At 42.1% G+C, this 21,340-nt stretch overlaps 2 protein-coding genes across 2 annotated transcripts in view; one reads left to right on the plus strand and one right to left on the minus strand.

Annotated features, from left to right (window-relative positions):
* The window catches only part of espl1 (extra spindle pole bodies like 1, separase), a 61,553-nt gene extending 52,811 nt beyond the window's left edge, over nucleotides 1–8,742 (minus strand). The window contains exons 1-4 of the mRNA XM_076287214.1: nucleotides 8,617–8,742; nucleotides 7,899–7,997; nucleotides 2,945–3,166; nucleotides 1,633–1,713 (exon numbers count right to left, since the gene is read on the minus strand). Of these exons, the coding sequence (XP_076143329.1) occupies nucleotides 1,633–1,713; nucleotides 2,945–3,166; nucleotides 7,899–7,979 (384 nt within the window). The 5' untranslated portion in view covers nucleotides 7,980–7,997; nucleotides 8,617–8,742. The remainder of the gene's footprint in view (nucleotides 1–1,632; nucleotides 1,714–2,944; nucleotides 3,167–7,898; nucleotides 7,998–8,616) is intronic.
* A 135-nt stretch (nucleotides 8,743–8,877) lies between these two features.
* znf365 (zinc finger protein 365) lies at nucleotides 8,878–12,315 on the plus strand. Its single transcript, XM_076287215.1, has 3 exons — nucleotides 8,878–9,239; nucleotides 10,649–11,202; nucleotides 11,578–12,315. Exons 2-3 carry the CDS (start codon nucleotides 10,658–10,660, stop codon nucleotides 11,714–11,716), a joined length of 684 nt encoding a protein of 227 aa, XP_076143330.1. The 5' UTR covers nucleotides 8,878–9,239; nucleotides 10,649–10,657; the 3' UTR covers nucleotides 11,717–12,315.
* The last annotated feature ends 9,025 nt before the right edge of the window (nucleotides 12,316–21,340 follow it).

The following is a 21,340-nucleotide window of genomic DNA, read 5'->3' on the forward strand; positions in this document are numbered from 1 at the left end:
AATGTATTCTACAGGAATATAATGTAGAACACAAATACAATATATTCTACAGAATTGTAATGTAGAACACAAATACAATCTATTCTACAGAATTATAATGTATAACAGATGATGTGAACACAAATGTGAACACGGCTTTAAGAAGCAAAAAACCGAGGGAACAGACGTCCATGAGTAAAGGTACTTAGGCAAGGGAGTGTGTGTGTGTGTGTGTGTGTGTGTGTGTGTGTGTGTCTCACATGGAGGTATTATATATAACTGGAGAGAGTGACTAAGTCCCGCCCCCATTCATTTCAATGGCCCATGCTAGGCTAGCTACTTCAGCCAAAAAAGTTTGAAATTGACCGCAGCCATCTTTGCGAAAATGGCGTTTCATGAGTGTTCTTTTCCGGCACCAGCTAGAATTAGCCTATTGGATTCCACGTTACAGACGGAGACAACGTAAGGTACAACGGTATGTCGTTGATGAAGATTGGACATTCCCTCAAAGGAAAAAGATGTTGTTCGGGAACACGCTTCACTTCACCTCGTTATAAGCGCAAATTTATTTCATTGGTTGGGATAACATTTTGAGAATGGTGGTAGAAGTTTGCCCTGTCTCTGAAGTCCTAGGTTATTTAATGTGATGTTCATATGTGATAATAAACAATGCAAATAAACAATCAATATTGAGTTACTTTAGGCTACACAAATAATGATTCCTAAATGCTATATTTGGCCAGGTTGTAGGCCTATTACGCAGTAGGCTATCCAACGAAAATGACTATAACTAAGTAGACATGGGATGTAGGAAACTTGTGGATAGCTGGGATTTTTGCTGCACCCAGTGTGAATTTGCAGCTTGTTAAACCTAGGCTACATTTGCAGGCAGACGAAATGAAGCCAACGCAACTTACCGATAGAAGCGCACATCCCTCGGGTATTGTGGTTCGAGCAGGCATTTCAAGAGTCTGCAACTGTTGTTGGATATTTGGCTTTTGCCTCGACTGGCAGCCTGGCCATTTAAATCAAATGCATAGCCTAATCCCATAGTCAATGTTGCAAGAAAGCAAACTAAATAAGTCATTGACATTTGTTTAGTTTTAAATCACTTCGGGAGACATAGGTTACATGATCCAGACGTTGCGTTGTCATGGACTACAGGTAGGAACTACAGACTGTGCGTTTTAAAATAGTTTCCATACACAACGCAATGAGTAGGCTAATAATTGGATATAGGTCATTGCTATGCATCTGCTAAAATGTATGGTCATAGTCAGTTACCTTGTCAACCCACACATAAGGCAAATAATAGCCTGATATGACAACATTTACTTTTTTCTTTTATTTACCACAAAGTCCGGTATAATACAGCCTAACCATGTAGGCATTAAGTCAAGTATCAGTAGCTTAATCCAAGTAGTTAGTTGTTTTATTTGTCGTCTTCCAGAAATGCAAACCAACGTGGACGCGCGAGGACGCTCGTGCCCAACGCTAAACTCGTGCATGAGCTGTCATCTACCAATCAGCATGTAAAAACTGGTGCCAGAAGTTGCAACCATGTAACGCCATGTTTTCAAAAATGTCAGCGGCCAAATGGCATGCTAAGTGGCTGAAGCTAACCCTTCAAATCCTGAGCCCCTGGTGTCTCACCTGTGAATCTGTCGCCTTCAGCCGTTGAAACAGAAGCAGTGCCAGATCAGCACAGTGCTGCTTGCCCACCTTCATTAGTTTCTGCAGGAAAACAGGAGCAGCATCAGTCTGTGTATGTGTGTGTGGTATACAAAACATATTGATCTCAATGGTGCATTTTGCCCATGTTCAGGTTGGAAAGTGAAAAAGAAAGATTTGCATAAGACAAGTCAAATTGGTGTTTTTAAAAAGAAAGGATCATGGAGAATAAAGACAAAAATATAAAAAAAATATTTGCATATTCCCACAAGGTGTTTGGGTGCTCTGAAAATGAGAACCAAAATGATTTTTCAGACTTGTAAGGTCTGCTGTTCAGACCCTGAAGGAATTTATTTTCTGTTCATTGTTTTTTGTGAGAGTGTTTCTGCTTATCTCAGTAAGGAAAATAAATCAAGAGCCTATGTTGAGTACAAATATGTCTTCTGAAGGCCTAAACAGAGCCCAGAACTCCAATAAAATTTGTATCAACTTTGAGGGACAGCTATGACCATGCAGGATTATCCAGACCAAACGTGACAATTTTGCTACATACTATTCCTATTTATGTACCAGCATGCACAATTTGAGCCTCCTACATGGTTTAGTTCTTGCACTGTGGGCTTGTGAACTTTGACCAAAAAAAGGCCGAACAAAATCGACACCCCCCTCCCCCTGTAAAACTGACTGTATCTTGGAAAGTATTGATCTTACATAAGAGTCATTTTACAGTGTGTCTCCTGGGTAACATAGGTACACCTGGTAATTTTTTCTTTGAGACCTAAGTGCATGGGCTCTGGTTGAATTGACGTGGAATGACCCATCTCCATGTGTATGCACCTATACCTGCAGCACCTATACCTGCATGTGCACCTATACCTGCATGTGTGCCTATACCTGCATGTGTATGTATACCTGCATGTGTACCTATACCTGCATGTGCACCTATACCTGCATGTGTACGTATACCTGCATGTGTACGTATACCTGCATGTGTACCTATACTTGCATGTGTATGTACCTATACCTGCATGTGTATGTACCTATACCTGCAATGTGTATGTACCTATACCTGCATGTGTATGTACCTATACCTGCATGTGTATGTATACCTGCATGTGTACCTATACCTACATGTGCACCTATACCTGCATGTGTATGTACCTATACCTGCATGTGTGCCTATAACTGCATGTGTATGTACCTATACCTATGCACCTATACCTGCATGTGTATGCACAAGCAAATGTCCATAGAGGGAACAGCTGAACAGCACATGGTGATCAGGAGGCCTCACCTGTAGGATGTGGAACAGCATCTTCTCCAGGTAGAGAGGCGCACTCGGCCGCACCCCTTCCACCTGCTTGTACCCGCCCACTGCCAGCTGAACCAATCGCACCACACTCTGGACAAGCCCCGCCTCTAGATGTGCTCCAAGCCCCAGCCTCTGGTAGCACGCATGGATAATGCGGTCACACACAGCTCGAGTGTGAGGCCCGCCTCCACTACCCAGAAAGCCCTGCAGGGAGAGGAAAGGAATGCCACGTCACTCAAACACACACACACAACCCCTCAAGCAAACACATACACCAACCCTTAATCAAACAGACACACACACACACACACACACCAGTGTTTCCGCTAGATTTTTTTTTTTTTAACAGTGGCGGCAGCACCTGTTTTTTTATTTATTTTTTTATAGTTCTAGCTAATCACACCATTTAGCCTAACGTGACTTGAGAGGGACAGGATTCAGTAACTAAAGACAGGCCCATCTTCTGTCTGACTCACGTCACGTTAACCCATGCATTAAACCACACTGCATTTATTTGGTGCAAATCTCCTTTACTTTATAGTCTGCAATTCACATTAAGCCTACTAGGCCATCACCGCGAGTGCATACAAAATGTTTTTGGCCAAGTTTTGCCATTTACCTTCGTTACTACCAGTCGTTGCATTTTTACTGTGTCGATTCGTGATTGAGTGCGCATCTAATGTAACAGCGGTGTCTTCGCGGAGACATCCACTCTCTTCATTTTTGCTGTTGTTGCGAGCGAGCTAATAGGCTACGATATGGGAAATACTTTTAATATGATCAGCTTCAGAAATTAATGGGTTTTCCTTAGCCTGTGCTACACCTTTCCACCAAGTTGTGCGAAAATTTTTGTTTTTTCGATGTTGACAAACATGCGTAGCACATGGAAGCTCTTGATAGCGCATGCCACTAACATCTATAAAAAACAATATATTTGGAATAAAACTAGACGGGTACCTCGGATTAGAATTGCTGTTTATTGTTAAACTGCAATTTTCAGCAGCCAGCGGAGGGCATTTAGCCTACTATGCTTCCAGACACTAAATTGCAATGTGAGCGGCAGCCAGCAGGGGAGGATACGTCGGCAGGATTATTTAAAAAGCAACTGCAACTACATTGTGCGTCTGCCCTGATTCTGATACCGTGGGGGTATTAATTAAACCGTGGCGGGCCGCCATGTTGAAATAAACATAGAGGAAACACTGCACACACACACACACCAAACCCTTAATCAAACAGACACACACACACACACACAAACAACCTCACTCAAACACACATACACACACATACACCAGAGGCGATTGTGCCAAGACTACAAAGGAGTCAGTCCGTGCTTTGCAGAGTGTTGGCAGGTGAAGATGAGAGGCAAGCTGCGGCTCAAATTCTGATATATTTGTCAACAATACAGTCATTTTCTATTTGTCTTTGCATAAAGACTACTGTAAATAAAGACTAAATATACTAAATATTGATATATAGTAAATATATATAAATATTTAAATATAATATATAGTCTTTATTTATATAAATATGTACATAGCCTACTGTAAATAAAACCATAAATATAGCTCTTGAGTTTGTGACCTGCTTTTGTTTCAGTTGTGTAAAGCCATTTGATGGTCTTCCTTGCGAGGAGAGATTCAGAATAAAACAGCAAAGCAGATAAACGTCCAAAATTGATTATTTAGTCACAGAGAAATAACTCAAGTAGCCTAGGCTGCCCAATAGCCGACTTCTTCATTATCTTACTATGCTATTTTCATTCACATTGTATGCGTTAATAAGCCTTTTAAGTTTATTTAGGATGTGGGCTATATGACATGCCGACTTGTCGGGCTGCTATTGTCTGATACAAGGATACAAGGAAGTTTATTGTCACATGCATATAGTTACTGGAAGTAAGAAATGGGGGGGGGGGGGGGGGGGGGTAAAAAGTGCAGTAGAAGAGGGGTTTAGTAGATTAAGTGGCAAGGGCTGCATAAAAAAGGTGGGGGAGGATTGGGATTGGGTGGGGGGCGCCACGATTCTTCACAATGAAGAAGCAAAAAACGTAAACAAGAGTAGTTTGTTTCACGTGCAAGTAGCCAACAGAGGAGAGGAGCGGTTGTGTGTGTGTGTGTGTGTGTGTGTGTGTGTGTGTGTGTGTGTGTGTGTGTGTGTGTGTGTGTGTGTGTGTGTGTGTGTGTGTGTGTGTGTGTGTGTGTGTGTGTGTGTGTGTGTGTGTGTGTGTGTGTGTGTGTGTGCGTGCGCGCGGAGAGCACAGGACAAGGAGAAGCCGTTTCAGTGCCACTGCATGTAGACCTAACTGTTAACTAACGAGGTCTGATGTTGTCCTGTTAATTTATGAGTGAACTAGGGGTGAACGATTTTGAAAAAAAATCTAATTGCGATTTTTCTCACCAATATTGCGATTGCGATGCGATATGCGATTATTTTTAAGCTCTTTATCTTCTGTCTTATTCAACAAAGACAAGCAATATAGTATGACCAACACAAAATTAGATAAGTTAAACATAAACTGTTCTTTCCTGGAGCCCAGGCCTATGTTATGATGGCATTAGGTCATTGAATAAGATTGATGAATGACATATTTTTTATTTAACTATTTTAATCACATTAGTAGACCTAACACAAAATTAGATAAGTTAAACATAGGCCTGGGCTCCAGGAAAGAACAGTTTATGTTATGATGGCATTAGGTCATTGAATAAGACTGATGAATGAAATATTTTTTATTTAACTATTTTAATCACATTAGTAGACCTATATTTGTTGAACTTCCAGCCTTGTAAACATTTAATGATTCTTATACGTTTCTATTTTATGTAGATATGATCTTCTTTCGTTAGTTAACAGTTAGGTCTACATGCAGTGGCACTGACACGGCTTCTCCTTGTCCTGTGCTCTCTCCGCGCGCGCACGCACACGCACACGCACACGCACACACACACACACACACACACACACACACACGCCACCTGGGGGGTATTCCATCAACCTTGCTACACACCTGCCACCTGGGGGGTATTCCATCAACCTTGCTACACACCTGCCACCCGGGGGGTATTCCACAGGGCTTAAATTTCACTGCGGGATTGCAGGTATTGCGCATAATTTGTTCAAGTCCCGCAACTCTAGCCATCATAATGCGAGAAATTCCCGCATACACTTTTACAGCATGTCTGGTGACGTTAATATAGTGGCGTGAATGGCGTGCTATTGACCGGACGGATCAACTACAGAGTTGAATTGAACATAGCCTCATGCAGACGCAGACACACACACACACGGCGAGAGAGAGAGAGAGAGAACCACTTTGCGCTTACGCAAATAGGCTACGCAACCATGGCAAACTTTTACATCTGGAAAGAGCTCCTTGGTAACTATCCTGCTAGCTCAGGTCATGTCAACACTTGATCCCAGAAAGATTGTCTTCGAATTGTTAGTTTTTTGAACATTTATTGTATCTAATGACATAGAAAACATAATTATTTGCATCCACATATCCTTATGCACTATGCACAACTTTTATTCACTAGCGACTAGCCTAAAACCGTCAGGCTGAAGGGAGGCTAATTACTCTCACGTATTTTCTTAAAGTGACAGGCACTCAATTACACCTACTCATCACCAATGTGCACTCAATTAGACCTACACACCACATTAAAGATATGCCTAAGTGTTATAGGTTAAACGTCAAAATGAAGCATTCAAATTACTAAATATGTTTAGCTACTAGTAATTACTAGTGAAATGCTATACATTAAAAAATACATTATTAACTAAATACACTCTATATGAATTAAAAAATATATGAAATAGAAACATATCACATAAGCCATCATTTTCAGTGTGTGTTTGTGTGTGTGTGTGGAGAGAGTCAAGCAGAATCTAGGATGTCCACTGTTGTGAATGATCCCACTGCAGTATATATTACTGATGACGTCAGGGTGGTGGGGGAATTCCCCCCCCCCATTTTGAAAAATGAATTTTAAGCCCTGATTCCATCAACCTTGCTACACACCTGCCACCTGGGGGGTATTCCATCAACCTTGCTACACACCTGCCACCTGGGGGGTATTCCATCAACCTTGTGACACACCTGTTACCTGGTCGTGACTTCTAGCTCATCCCTACTGCTTTCAATCTCGCATGCCATACTAACCAGTCAGAAAATATCAGCTACACGCGCACGGCTGAAATACGGCCGCGCCGGTTGGAAAAACTTAATTGTACGTAAATTTGCATTCCCTCGCAATGCTTTTGCGTTCCCTCACAATAAATCCCTCGCATTGTGGGGTGCAGTGATTTTATGTGAGATCTATGTGTGTTTGTTGTGTTATGGTTGTATAACCTACTAGATGCCTAAAATGTCCCTTCTGGATGAATAAAATATCTATCTATCCATCTATCTACTACTGTAGGGTCTACTGTATATCATAATCATTCACGTCACCTCATGTGGGAATAAGAGGTGGGAAGCTGGGAAAGTGGGAATAAGAGGTGGGAAGCTGGGGGAAATGTGCTAACGGAGTTGCACGGTTGTGGGTTCGTCGTCACTTTTTAGTTCATTGGACTTTCATGTCCAACCATTTTAATCTGAACTTGGGAATTTGCCGTTTTTGACACTTGAAAGCTGCATATCCTTCTTTCACAAGCGTCTTGCACCATATACAGTTGTTTATTAGTGAGCGTATGTTTTAACCTTTGTTGTGGCATCCATGTTTTTCTCACATTCCGACGGCAATGCACCAAGCACATGAACACTCGAAGTGGGAAAAACAATGTAATCATGGGGGCGGCCCCTTGCATTCCCAGATGGCATGAATGGACCACATATCTGGCCTAATATGCTGACAGGCAAATATCAAGTGCACGTGTGTGTGTGTGTGTGTGTGTGTGTGTGTGTGTGTGTGTGTGTGTTTTCAGTCACCTCAAGCTCATTGTGCAAAGCCACAGCATCCGCTGAGGTGGAAATCCTCCGGACAAAATCTTCTGTCTTCACACACCTCATCAACACAGCTTCCCAGCACTGCAGGCAAACACACACCCCATCAACACATTCTACCATCACTGTAAGCATACACACACCTCATCAACACATTCTACCATCACTGTAAGCATACACACACCTCATCAACACTGTTCCCCAACACTTTTGCACACCTCACATCAACAGTTTTCCAGCACTGTAACACACACCTCACATTAACAGTTCTGCAACACTGTAACACACACACACACGTTTGAGGTATCACTGTATTCCTCAACAAATCGCCAACACTTGCTGATCTATTCGATTAGTTCTACCCGTTAATGTGTTCATCAACTTCGTTCTAGTATCTCATGCTAGAGAAGTTCAACGTTATTTACTACTACTCTGTCTTAATTGTTAACGTTAGTTATAGCATGTTATGACTTAACGTTAACTTAGTTAACTTCCATTGTGGCTTCTTTGTTCACTCCTGAATTTAATGTTAGCCTACTCAACTTCAATTCTAGTTTATGTAAGTTAACGTTTAGTTAACGTTAGCAATCTACAGGCAACGTTCGTAACTTAATGTTAGTTGTAGTACACGGCCTGTAAAGCTAAGACAACGTTAGCTATGCTCGCAACTGGACATTTTAATTGACGTTGACGTTATTCTTACCGTGCAGAAAGCCTTGTTATTTAATGTCAGTCTATGGGTATGTTAAGTCGCTACAAACTGTAACTAGCGTTAACTCAAAGCGTACACTCAAACCGAAGCGAACAGACTGGTCCTTGCTTCTTGTAGTGTTGTCAAAACGCCTGTCGGTGAAATGGCGCTCGTTATTTAAAACAAACGCAAAGGCAGACGGGAAAGAACCAGGAAACAACGTCTTTGACACCGATGAATTTTGGGTAGCGTAGTTTAGTGAGGAAGTGTGGTCTGATTCAAGAAGCCTAGTCGTCGTATGTCTTCGACGGATATTTGTCGATATCATGTGTAAACCTTTGCCAAAGAAATTACATTTTTAGGAAATTAAATTCAAGATTTATAAATTATGACTTTCATCAAATACATGCTCGAGGACGGAAACGCTGAGCGATCTAACATTAACAGGATTGCAATCTCTGTAATGAAAATGCGTTTAGATCGGATCCTGAATCATGTAACGACATTGATAAATGAAGGATAAGTTTTGCTACTGCAAATTTCTGCGTTTTTCTGGGCCTCTCATAATGCAACACAGAAGCTGGATTAACAGGATCATATCGTGTGCCGCATAAGGGTCGAGGACTTGTAAAAGGGTAGGCTATGGGCAGCTCTTTCCTATGTTGTGTTGTTTCACAAGGTCCGTGTGAAGGGGTTTTAGAAATAAAGTGACCTGACAACTCCTTCAAAGTGAGATTTTAAAAGTCAACAGAAGTAATACCTAGCCTGGCTAGCGCCACCTCTTTGGTAACGCAACAACTTGCTGTAGATTTATGCACTGAGTCAGTGTCGCCCTCTGGTGGCTATATGCTTTACACTGATACATGTCCTCAGTCACCCATAATAACTATTAACAGTCATGATAACTTGGGTAAGGGGATAAAATCTGTTATTTTGAACTTATGTTCAAATGGGGAAACAATGCAGCAAACAAGCATTTCTATTATGTCATACATTTAAAGGCACAGGAAGTAAATAATATTAAAATATTATTCTTAATAAACAATAAAAGGCACAGGAAGTTGCATTTGTTTGTGTTTATGTTTACATTCATTAGCAGACATTTTTGAGCAAAAAACATTATACATTATATTATAACCAAGGACCAAACAAAACACACCAGAGGGGTATAGCTCACCCTATCCCCAGTGTTCCATTCAGGGTCTCGTCTTTGTTTGTGGGTAGGCTTTATCAACAGTAGGACATGTCTTTCATTAGAGAGTATAGCCTAATTTAGATTGCCATTGTCATTATCAAGGTGATAAGCTGTAAAAGCTTTGTGTGGGAAGCGAACCTGAGAAAACACACGATTGCTATGCCGTGGTGCTACGTGTTACACCATCACAGAACGCATGAGACAGAGTAGCAACATTTCTACCACACGCGTAAAGTTCATATTTTCGGTTCATTCATTTTCATAAATTCTTCAGAACTAGTGAATATGTAAATCGATGCTTGGTGACACTGTCGGAGAAAAGTTTCAACTTCTATTTTTCACGTTGTAGGCTACAGGTGATGGAACATAAAAGCACAGGTTGACGGAACCGTCTTTTGGGACATCAGAGTTTCCCAACTGATGTTTTTTTTGCAGCACAGCTTGATTAAGCTTGAAAGTTAACAGGCTACGGACCAGGCTAGTTGTGTGGCATAAATTCCCAGTTTTCAAGCCGGGATTCACATAAACCACACTAATGGAACAGAACTCTCACTAAAATTAGCGAGACTTACCGAAATAAGCCAGGTTTGGCCTTTAGCGAGGTTTATGGAATACCCCCCTGGGCTGCCTTTAGAGACCTGTTTTTTTTTTTACAGTGAACTCACAGAATGGGCAGCTAGTGATTGTGAGATGATTGCTGAATGTGACAAAAAATGTTAAGAGTTTGAAATCGCATAAAATCCCTGACTGACACCTTTAAAACCTCTTAGGCTATATCTTGTGCTTCCTGTTATACATATTTTCTTTCTAACTTCCTGTCTGGTGACAGCTGCGTTCTCTCCTGGTCAGGTTTGAGGGATGGCGGAGCCCATGCAGACGCTGGCTGGGCGGCGGCCCTGTGGGCGTGAACGACTGTGGAAGGCTCCAGCGTGTCGGAGCGTGGCGGTGCTACCGTTCCGCTGCCCACGCTGTGGGGAGAGCACGCGCTTCCGCAGCCTGACCGCTCTCCGGACTCACCTGCAGTTCAGCCACACCTTCTCCACACCACCTGTGTCCAGAGCTCCGCCCATCTCCACGCCCCCCAGCCTAGAAGATGATAGGCCTGCCTTCCTAGAGCTACACCCCGCCCCCACACCCTTAACCACAGCAGCAAAGGCCCATCCCCCTCCCTCCCCATTGGATCACACCTCTGGGGGCGTGTCTATGGAGGCGGGGCTACAGGTGCGTCTGTGGGTGGCTCTGAAGAGGGCAGAGCAGCAGCTGCATTCTGAGCATGCTCAGTGCCCCCTGCTGTTAGAGGAGCAACACAGGCTCAGCAGGCAGGTCCACTCCGCTGCCATGGTGATCGCATCACTACGACAACAGCTGGCCAGCTCACAGCACCAGCTGGAGCAGCGAGAGAGGTGTACCCCCACACACACACACACTCGCACACACACTCACACATACACACTCTCACATCCACGCACACACACAAACACAAACTCACACATGCATGCTCACACACAAACACACAAATGCACAAACACACTCACACCCACGCACACTCACAAACACACACTCACACACATGCACACACACACACTCGCAAGAGTTTTGCTGGTCTAGCAGGTCAACCATCATAGGGTGGTCAAACAAGCTGGTCAACCAGCAAACCACATTAAGCTGGTAAGTCTGTTTTTTTCAGCAGCGATGTCTCCTCTCTTTAAATGTCTGTGTATGTTTCTGCTGTGTGTGTGTGTGTGTATGTCTCTGTTGTGTGTATGTGTGTCCTACAGTGAGGTCTTGGGTATGCAGAGCTGGCTGGCATTAGCTGCTCAGCATGAGATGTGCAGTAAGGAGACACTGAGGAGCTTCATAGAGACTCTGCTGCAGCGCCTCCATGTGGCAGAAAGCTGCGCTAACAGGAGACCCTGAGGAGATTCATAGAGACTCTGCAGCGCCCTGATCTCCACTGGGTCCGACTGCTGCAGCGCCACGCCCTGATCTCCTCTGTGCTGTCCAATAACTGTGCTGTAGGATTATAACTGTGCTGTAGGAATGTGACTGTGCTATAAGATTAGAACTGTGCAGTAGGGTTATAACTGTGCTGTAGGATTATAACTGTGCTGTAGGATTATAACTGTGCTATAGGATTATAACTGTGCTGTAGGATTATGGGCCATATTTTGCACCCTGGCGCATGGCACAAAACTCGTTTTCCACCCGGCACAAAGTATATTTTCTTATTTTGCACGTTTATTTTTTAAACAATGCGCCCAGGGGTGTGGCAATTAACAACTTAGGGAGTTGCTTAGCGCATTCTAAAAATCGCTATTGTACACCTGGTCAGAAGTCTATGGCGAGTTGTTTATATGTTATTTTAAGAGCGCATTGTCAACAGTCATATTGGCGGGTGCACAACGCACCATCCTTCTATTATCCATGAACGCACACCAGCGCACGTCCATGCAAAACATTACAAATTGCACAATTACAATGCGAATCATAATTAGAATAAAGATATTACGAAATACTGTACATCTCAAGAGTAGTTATTCACCATTATTTGCAAATTGGTAATGATGGTTAAAAGTGATTAGGGGAGAGGCGAGAGCACAGCTGAAGACACACTGTCACGAGATATAAGCAACTCCTCTGCAGGATATATGGTTTTTCATTCAGTCATTTAAGCAATATTAGGGTAAGTGTTGCTTTTTCCAGCCTATGTTTTTGATGGTAACCCATTGTCAGTCAATAGTGAAAGTAACTGCATATAACTGTCTTGTCGCTGACTAACACCATGGTGAAGTTAGTTTCACATTGCCAATGAGTTCAAATAATAGAGGAGTGCAAATGCGTGAAGGCTATGCTAGGTTTTAGTAAAGCATGGTTTAATGGAATGACTATTCCATACGGTCTCGCAAGCAGCCTCCTTCAAATGCGCCGTTGAATGTCAAAATACAGATGCATTTATTTGACATCGTGCTTTGCATTGTTGAAGGGAATGACAGATGTCATTCTCATTGGTTTAAATGATGTTACGCCCCAAACACACCCATGACTGATTAAAAAACCTAGGAACACCTTGTTGCGCCATGAGCTCAACGTTTGATAACGAAAACCCTCCCAATGTGGACTGGACATCCTACTAAATTTGAATAAGCTTTTGACAAGAGACGATGCGCTTTTGACTGTCATGATAGGGCCCTATAACTGCTCTAGGGTTAATACTGTGCTATAGGATTATAACTGTGCTGTAGGATTATGTGCAGTAGGGTTATAACTGTGCTGTAGGATTATAACGGTGCTGTAGGATTATAACTGTGCTGTAGGGTTATAACTGTGCTGTAGGAATGTGACTGTGCTATAGGGTTATAACTGTGCTGTAGGATTATAACTGTGCTGTAGGGATAAGACTGTGCTGTAGGACTATAACTATAACAGGGCAGCCGTGGCCTACTGGTTAGCACTTCGGACTTGTAACTGGAGGGTTGCCGGTTCGAACCCCGACCAGTAGGCACGGCTGAAGTGCCCTTGAGCAAGGCACCTAACCCCTCACTGCTCCCTGAGCGCCGCTGTTGTTGCAGGCAGCTCACTGCGCCGGGATTAGTGTGTGCTTCACTTCACTGTGTGTTCACTGTGTGCTGAGTGTGTTTCACTAATTCACGGATTGGGATAAATGCAGAGACCAAATTTCCCTCACGGGATCAAAAGAGTATATATACTTATACTTATATATGACTCACACAGCAGGTCAGATGTCACAACCAAAATTAAACTATTTTAGATTATATAATGTTAGGATATGTCTGATTAACACCTACAGTACTGATGTCATACTATTTAGCCCCTCTCCTTTCCTTCCCTTTATCCCTTTATTCTGACAGAACAGGGATGGAGCACATAGCTCATGGCATAGAGAACAAAATGATTCAGACGGAAAGATTCCCATGGGTGATTCCCATACTGCTGATATATTCTGGAACAAAGTTTGTATATAATTAATATTTTAATAAAGCATTTTCACAGCATGGCGGCGATATTTACTCATATTTCCACTGGTCGGTAATGTTCTCACTAGCCAGTTTCCACTCATTGTCAGTGCCATGTAACTCTGTCAGTCTTGTATCCAGTGTCACTCTTTTCCATAACTGCTGTCATATTTCCAGCGCCTATATAGTTTCCGGTGAGTTGGTCTGGCCAGCTACAGTACTATTAGTGACAGAGGCTGTAGGTGCATTCACATATCAGAGAGAATTTATTTTATTAGACTCTTTTACACATAAAGACCCTTTCACTCTGTTCCTAGAGGGTTTCCAGTGTAAACGTTCAAAATATACTCAGATATTTTGAAATGAAAACAAATAGTTGACCGTTAGCTTAATGATGTTTTCTGTGCCACCAGGGGCCTATTGCACAAAACTAGGATAAGGGATTAAGCCGGGATATCTTGGTTATCCTGGCTCAATTTATCCGTGATCCAGTTGCACAAAAGCGGGATAGGGGGCAGCAGGATATGTTATGGTATATGTTACCATGGCGATTTATTCTTTGGAGCTAGCCTGCTCGACCAGGCTAAGTTCCAGGATCTATTTAATCTCATCCCTTATCTCAGTCAGCAGTCACCACAAACGGAAACCAATAATTATTCCACTGCCCACTACACATTGTTATCACATATACCTAGACCCATTGTCATTATTTAAACGTTTGTGATCATTAATTAACTTTTACATAGCCTACTCGCCATTCCCGACCTGTCATGCGACAATGTGACATCACGGGAGTGCCTAACCATTTCGCACGTGGTGGTCGCGGAACTAGTTGCAATATTCTCCTAAACAGAGGTGTTGCTGTTTGTTGCTGTTGTGAAAAGGCTATCGCTACCTACTTCACACCGTAGAAGAAGCAATGAAGCCGCTAGTTGCCATGGTGAATCAGTGAATCTGTGATCGGTGGCGGGGTCTATTTGAGGGAGCCGTGAGCGCGCACTTATCCAGGATAGGTTTCACCTGGCTTGATGAATCCGTGTCTGCTCATCCTGGCTTGGTCTTTGTGCAACCAATTAAGCCTGTACGCTCTTATTTTGGATTCATTGAGCGCAGCTCAGTAACTTATCCCGGATGTCTTAATTCTGCTTTTGTGCAACGCACCCCAGAGGGGTATTTCACAAAGGCAGCATTAAGACATCCAAGATAAGTGATAAAGCGAGGTTTGACATAGCGTTGTCTGGTCATCCTAGCTAAACTCGTTTCACTAACGCCAATCCAAGATGAGTAGGAGCAACTATGTCAAGCCAGGTGTAAGTAATTCAGGATGTGTGCGCGTTCTCGTTTCTGCTCCAAAATGCCCACGGTTGGAATAAAAAAGACGCGGAAAATAGCGTCATTCACACAAAGTGAACAACCGCTTTTCATATAGACTAACAATGAAGTAAAGTTGTCATTTTTGGAATGGGGAATCATGGCTATTTCTGTAAAACAGCGGGAGTAGGCGTGGTAGACCAACTGAATGCAAATGTACGTATGAACCCACGTGTGAGTGCTTTCTTGTCTCGGAACGCAACGTCATTAAGAAAGCGCTTGCCTCTGCAAAGATGCATGATATACCTTAAAGGAACCGTATGTAGGATTTTGGCCAAAACTGGTACTACAATCACTTTCAAAATACTGTAGAGCGGTGTAGCCTACACCGCAGATGTGGTAACTAGAGCAGAGCTGGCAACCCAGATGCCGAAACACTACTGACTTTGTGATTACTAGATAGGTGGAGGGTGGCGGATCAGGCTAAAACACAAATATTTAAACATCAACATCAGTTGAGGGCTGCAACTTCACTTTTTTAAATGAGGATATCCTGGCCGGACTACTGTTGTCAGTGATATAAGTATTTGAAATTAGCATGATTTCCTAATGTCTAGTGACAAATCAGGGCCATTTTATGATTAATTGAATTGAATTTCTTACATACGGTTCCTTTAATATTATAGTTGAAAATACCTCCGAGAACTTCCCCTCCACTTCCAATCAACTACAGTAGGCTATTCATCAAACGTCTATCAATAAAATAAGCAAACAAAGAGTACCTAGGCCTATGTTAATAATTATAAGGCTATCACAATTAAAATAATAACTATATGGTAGTAGGCAGACAATCTGTTTTATTTTGCGAGCAAATACATTTAGCAAATAGTTTATAAATGGAATAAAGCTCCTTAAAAATTAGCACGGAGGTCTGATGTGAATGACAGCTAGCTGAACCAATAAGACGACATAATTACCATTAGAATTAACTTAGCTTGGCTGCTAGCCTGGTCGGGACCAGGCTAGGTGCAGAGAATAAATCCCCATGGTAACTTATGTGCCATCTCTTTTGTGAAACCAAGTCAAGGCTAAATTCATCCAGGATAACCTAAAAATCCCAGCTTAATCCCTTATCTAGGTTTTGTGAAATACCCCTCAGAAATGCCTTAGGAACATACATGTTTGTTTATGCAGTTGAAAAGGTCTATAGATATGGGTCCGTTTAGTAGGCTTTTTTACCTATGTTGATGTTTAGACCAATCTTTAATATCAATGAATGCTTGTACACTGCTTTACTGTTCTTTAATTCTTAAATACTAAATTAATACTGGTGAAAACTGTTCCCTCTCTATCAAAAGAGTGGGTCTGATATGCGTACAGATAACAACAACTAAATAAAAACAAATAAAACATTTGACTCACATGCAAATATAGTGTATTTGCGTGTGAATATTTAAGTATTTTTGAGTATAAATTGAGGCTGCAGAGGGGTTGTAATTAGCATTTCCTCGCAAGCATTCCTCACACATCACAAGGCTCTGCTAGGTTGTGTGTGTGTGTGTGTGTGTCCGTGCGCGCGTGACCGCGTGCGTCTGAGTACATCTGCGGTCACAGTGGAAAAAACTGAGCCTTGAGGATATTTATCGCCCCCTTCTGGAGACTGACGGTAGAAGCACACAATTGTAGCCTACCAAAGCCTCTAACTCGACCCTGGCCGGAAAAAAAACCTGGCCAGGTTTTAACCACAGGAGGGCAGCCGTGACTAAGATACAATCTTCAACCCTCAGTAATGTGAAGACCTGAACACAATGACATTTAACGCATTGCCAAGATCACTTGCGGGCACTGGCAAAACTATCCAAAAAGATCACACTGACCTTCCAACTGCCGTTAAATTTCCCCATACATTCCGCATTAAGGACTTTTCGCTGACATGCCTTTCTGCGAACACTGATAGCCGAAACGCTTGCTTTGTCATCTGTTTTGGAGTTCTGGCGAAAGATTCCACCATCTAGCGAGCCTCCATTTTTTTCTGGATATTTAATGACAGTCATAAACTTGAATAATTGGGTTGTTTTCTGTTAAAAGTATTTTTTTCACTGTGCTCATCTTTGAAACAACATTGTGAAGATGACTGGCAATGAGGCCAGCCCACTTTTAAACTCTTCTAACAGGTGCTGCTGACCACGCGAGTGTGTCCTGTAGGCTAAGTAATGCGTGTCTGACTCTGACAGTGAAAGACTGCAAACATCACCAGCACAAATTGTGTCGGGAATCCTCACCAGGTATCAGACCATAGGCCTACCCTCATTCTTTCATTTAAGTGGTAAAACTATCCTAGATAGATAGATAGATAGATAGATAGATAGATAGATAGATAGATGGTAGGTAGATGAAGGTACTTTATTCATCCAGAGGGACATTTTAGACTTGCAAAATTCAAAGGATGCACATATTTCCACAGCTGTGGTAGGCCCTATATATATAAGGTGAAATAAATTATTTGTCTGAAAAAACAATTTTCTTTAATATAACTTCTCTTGATTAACTTTATGTAGAAGAACGGTGGTAGCGCAGTGGTTAGGAGCTGGACTAGCAGGCAATAGCCTGATTATGGGTGTTGTGCTATTGGGCAAGACACTTACAGTAACAACGAATTGATATGGGGACAATAGCCCTTGTATGACATATGTACGTCACTTTGGATAAAAGGTGTCTGCTAAATGAATACATGTAAATGTAAATGTTGAACACCTGCGGTAGTTGATTGGAGTGTGGACCTGGACTGTAGTAGCCTAGGCCTACTAACGATTCTCAGTATTTAATCAGGGCTTTGACTGGACCTTATAAAATATTCCTTTTTGAAGTCACTGATGTTACTTTAGCCTGGGTAATCTATAAGGCCACACACTGACAATGGTGTGGCAAACACAGTGCCCTGGAACTTTCTCCCATGAAAAAAAAATCTCCCATAGTTTTTGTTTTAGAAAATACATCCATGGGCTCTTATCTAACCTCAGACCAATTCTCAGCTAATTCAAATACACTCTCAAATTTGTCTCAAATTCCCAGGCTTGTTGCAGTCTTGGGCGTAATTTGTAACCCCAAAGCCTTAAAGTTTCACAGCAGATTGCAGCTCGTTTTTTTTCTGATATTGGATTGAATCTATTTTCCTAAAACGTTTCCCAGTTCTTACAGATAAGAAATGTCCCCACAGCAACCATGCTGTAGCCTATTGCACAATTGTCAGTGCTAAATGTGCACTTTGAGGTCAGAAAGCAGCCTCCACACTCTAAACAAAAGTTATTTTTATTTACGCTGGGTTGAGGCTGTTGGGTCACTTTGTGGGGTTGTTTTTACTCATGTTGGGTAATTTATGTAACCCAGCTTGCTGGGTTGGCAGTTTAGGACAGTAGCCCTGCCTCTCCCCTGATGTGGGTACCTACCCAGCACCAAGGTGGCTTTAACACAGGTGCATAGTTATTTGAGAGTTTGGGGAAAACATTTTTATTCTATACTTAAATATGGATATTATATCCAATAGAGTACCGTTTAATATAAAGCTTGTAAGATTGTGAACTCACCCCTGCAACCCAAATTCCAGCCACCAACCCTATTTATGAGGGAAGGGGTGATGGGGATTGTGGATAAGGAGCTGGGTTTGCATGCAGTAGCCTCACAAGTTATGAGTTCGATTACCTGCTGCTGCTGTTGTGCCATTGAACAAGATACCCTACCAGGGAGTCCCTGTAATTAATTTACATTGTTAAGTCGCTTTGGATAAAAGTATCAGCCAGATAAATAAAGTTAAAGATTATTTATGAGGGTGACCTGTGACTGTGGTAGTCTTCCTTCCTTACCAGTTAATATCTTCCCTGGATGCTTGGTTTGGAGAACAGACTTTGCAAACAAACCATCTGGGTGGTGTGGTGTGGTGTGACTTCCACTTCCTTGTTCCATTTCCAAAAGCGCTCAAGTGGACATGAAACACTTGCATATTTTCATGGGATTTATTTACGTACTCAAGCATTTGAATCCTCTGGTCTCTAATTCACTCTCTTTTATTGCACAATCTTGTTAACAGAGTGATTATTATGTATAGAAGAGATCTAGACTTTAACTTCTCAAGGTAGCCTACTATATTATAATTATGAGTAATTATAGCCTAAGTGGCACCGATCATTCATGTGATGTGAATTAAAAAGCACAGCAGTATGAATATTTCAATTTCAAATTAATTTCATTTTTAGTGACGACAGACAAATGCTTTACCTCTCAATAAAAATAGTGGTTTGGAAATAGGAGAATGTATCTTTTGTATAAATGTGAAAGTGGACTTCCATGTGTGTTGAATACTTTTGTAAGCCTCTGTATATGAGACAAGCATCACTGCATTTGACACTAGGCCTACTGTGTTCTCCGACTCTGAAGCCGTAATCGATTTGCCTTGCAGGTGAAGTCCATCTCATCTCCTTAATTAAGTGTAATAGTGTAATTAACCGACAGAGATCATCTCAATAGCTCTGCCAATGGTGATTCTGAGTTGTTCTTTCAGCATGATACATGATGGGCCTGCCTCTAGCATGCTAGATGCTTTTCCTCATGAAACAGCATCTGCAAGCCCTGAGGTCCACCGAAGTGAGTCTAACATTTTGAAATCTGCTTGAATTGAGTCATTCTTTTTGTTTGTCTCTCTCTCTCTCTCTCTCTCTAAAACCAATGAAGGTCAAGTGAATTCATAAATGCTCAGCCCATTGTGAAATACCTATCAGACCTGCCATGCCTACCAGCCCATTGTGAAAGACTTCTCTATTAGAACTACTGCTTCATATAAAATGGCCTTCACTACTTCAAGCCTCATCACACCTAAATGTATGTGTGTGTGTGTGTGTGTGTGTGTGTGTGTGTGTGTGTGTCGGTCTATTAGTTCATCATATAAGAAATAAAATAAGAAATGACCAGCACACTCACAAACCACCACTCCATTGTGTGTGTGTTACTGCAGTGGATGGATTTTAGGTTCAGCTGAGCTGTATATGAAGACCAGAGAGATGGACTGGAGAACCAGGACACAGTGGCAGTATGCAAGTATGTGAGGGGTGATATATGTGAGAGGCAGTATGCATGTGAGGGGCAGTATGTAAGTATGTAATGGGCAGTATGTAAGTATGTTAGGGGCAGAATATACTGTAAGTATGTGAGGGGCAGTACGTACTGTAAGTATGTGAGGGGCAGTATATACTGTAAGTATGTGAGGGGCAGTATGTGAGGAGTAGTATGTAAGTATGTGAGGGGCAGTATGTAAGTATGTGATGGGCAGTATATGTAAGGGATGATATATGTGAGAGGTAGTATGTAAGTATGAGAGGATCAGTATGTAAGTATGTGAGGGGGTTGTGAGTATGAGAGGGGTAGTATGCAGGAAATCTTCTGGCCAATCATCTGACCTCTTCTGGACCCTACACAGAGGGCAGCACCTGGTCCAGTTGCCTGAAATGCGGTCAGTCTCTCACTTAAAGCCCTATAGGGATTTGACACTGTAAGACTTGCTGGCTGTGAATGGCTCTAATTAGCCTCTTATGATGCCCTCCCAATACCTTAGCATCATAGACAATGAGAAGGAGAAAAGCAAAGGTATAACACCCTCAGACTGAATATCTGACCCCTTTTCGACAGAGGCAGAAACACCTGATATGCAGTCTAGTAGTCCATCTTGAATCATTTCAAGGTCGCATGGGGAAGGAAAGGTCATGATGCACAGCTAAATCATTTATGACCAATTCACTGACCTTTGAGTCTGTGGAGAGTTTTAAAAGGCCAAACAGTTCTACATTAAGACTATTATATTGTGCATGAAAAGGCCTTAGTGGAACAGCACAGAAGATTCTTATGGCCTAAACGTGGTTCCGCCTTGATTAAAGCTTCAGAAGTGGAACTTTTTTATGGGCTTGATGATTGAAACAAGCTGGCAACCCCTAAAATCTGTCGAGAGAGGTACTTTTTGGCAACACTTAAAATAAATGGCTTTAAATCCTAATCAACAGCTGTGGATGCTTTCAGTTAAATGGCCCCAATGGCTCTCTTGGGTTCTATGATCAGCAACTAAAGTTTCAACTTCAACTCGGCTGTATGTGTGTGTGTGTGTGTGTATGTGTGTGTGTGTGTGTGCGTGTGTGCGTGTGTGTGTGTGTCTTCATGCGATAATGCTGGAATTCACCCACTCTAGCTTAAATCTTTTTGGTACACTGGTTGTGTT

Source organism: Alosa pseudoharengus, unplaced genomic scaffold (assembly GCF_046254945.1).
Source record: "Alosa pseudoharengus isolate Yale_2024_CS ecotype anadromous, Long Island Sound unplaced genomic scaffold, YU_APseudo_1.1 YU_APseudo_1.1_scf_16, whole genome shotgun sequence".
Taxonomy (NCBI): Eukaryota; Metazoa; Chordata; class Actinopteri; order Clupeiformes; family Clupeidae; genus Alosa; species Alosa pseudoharengus.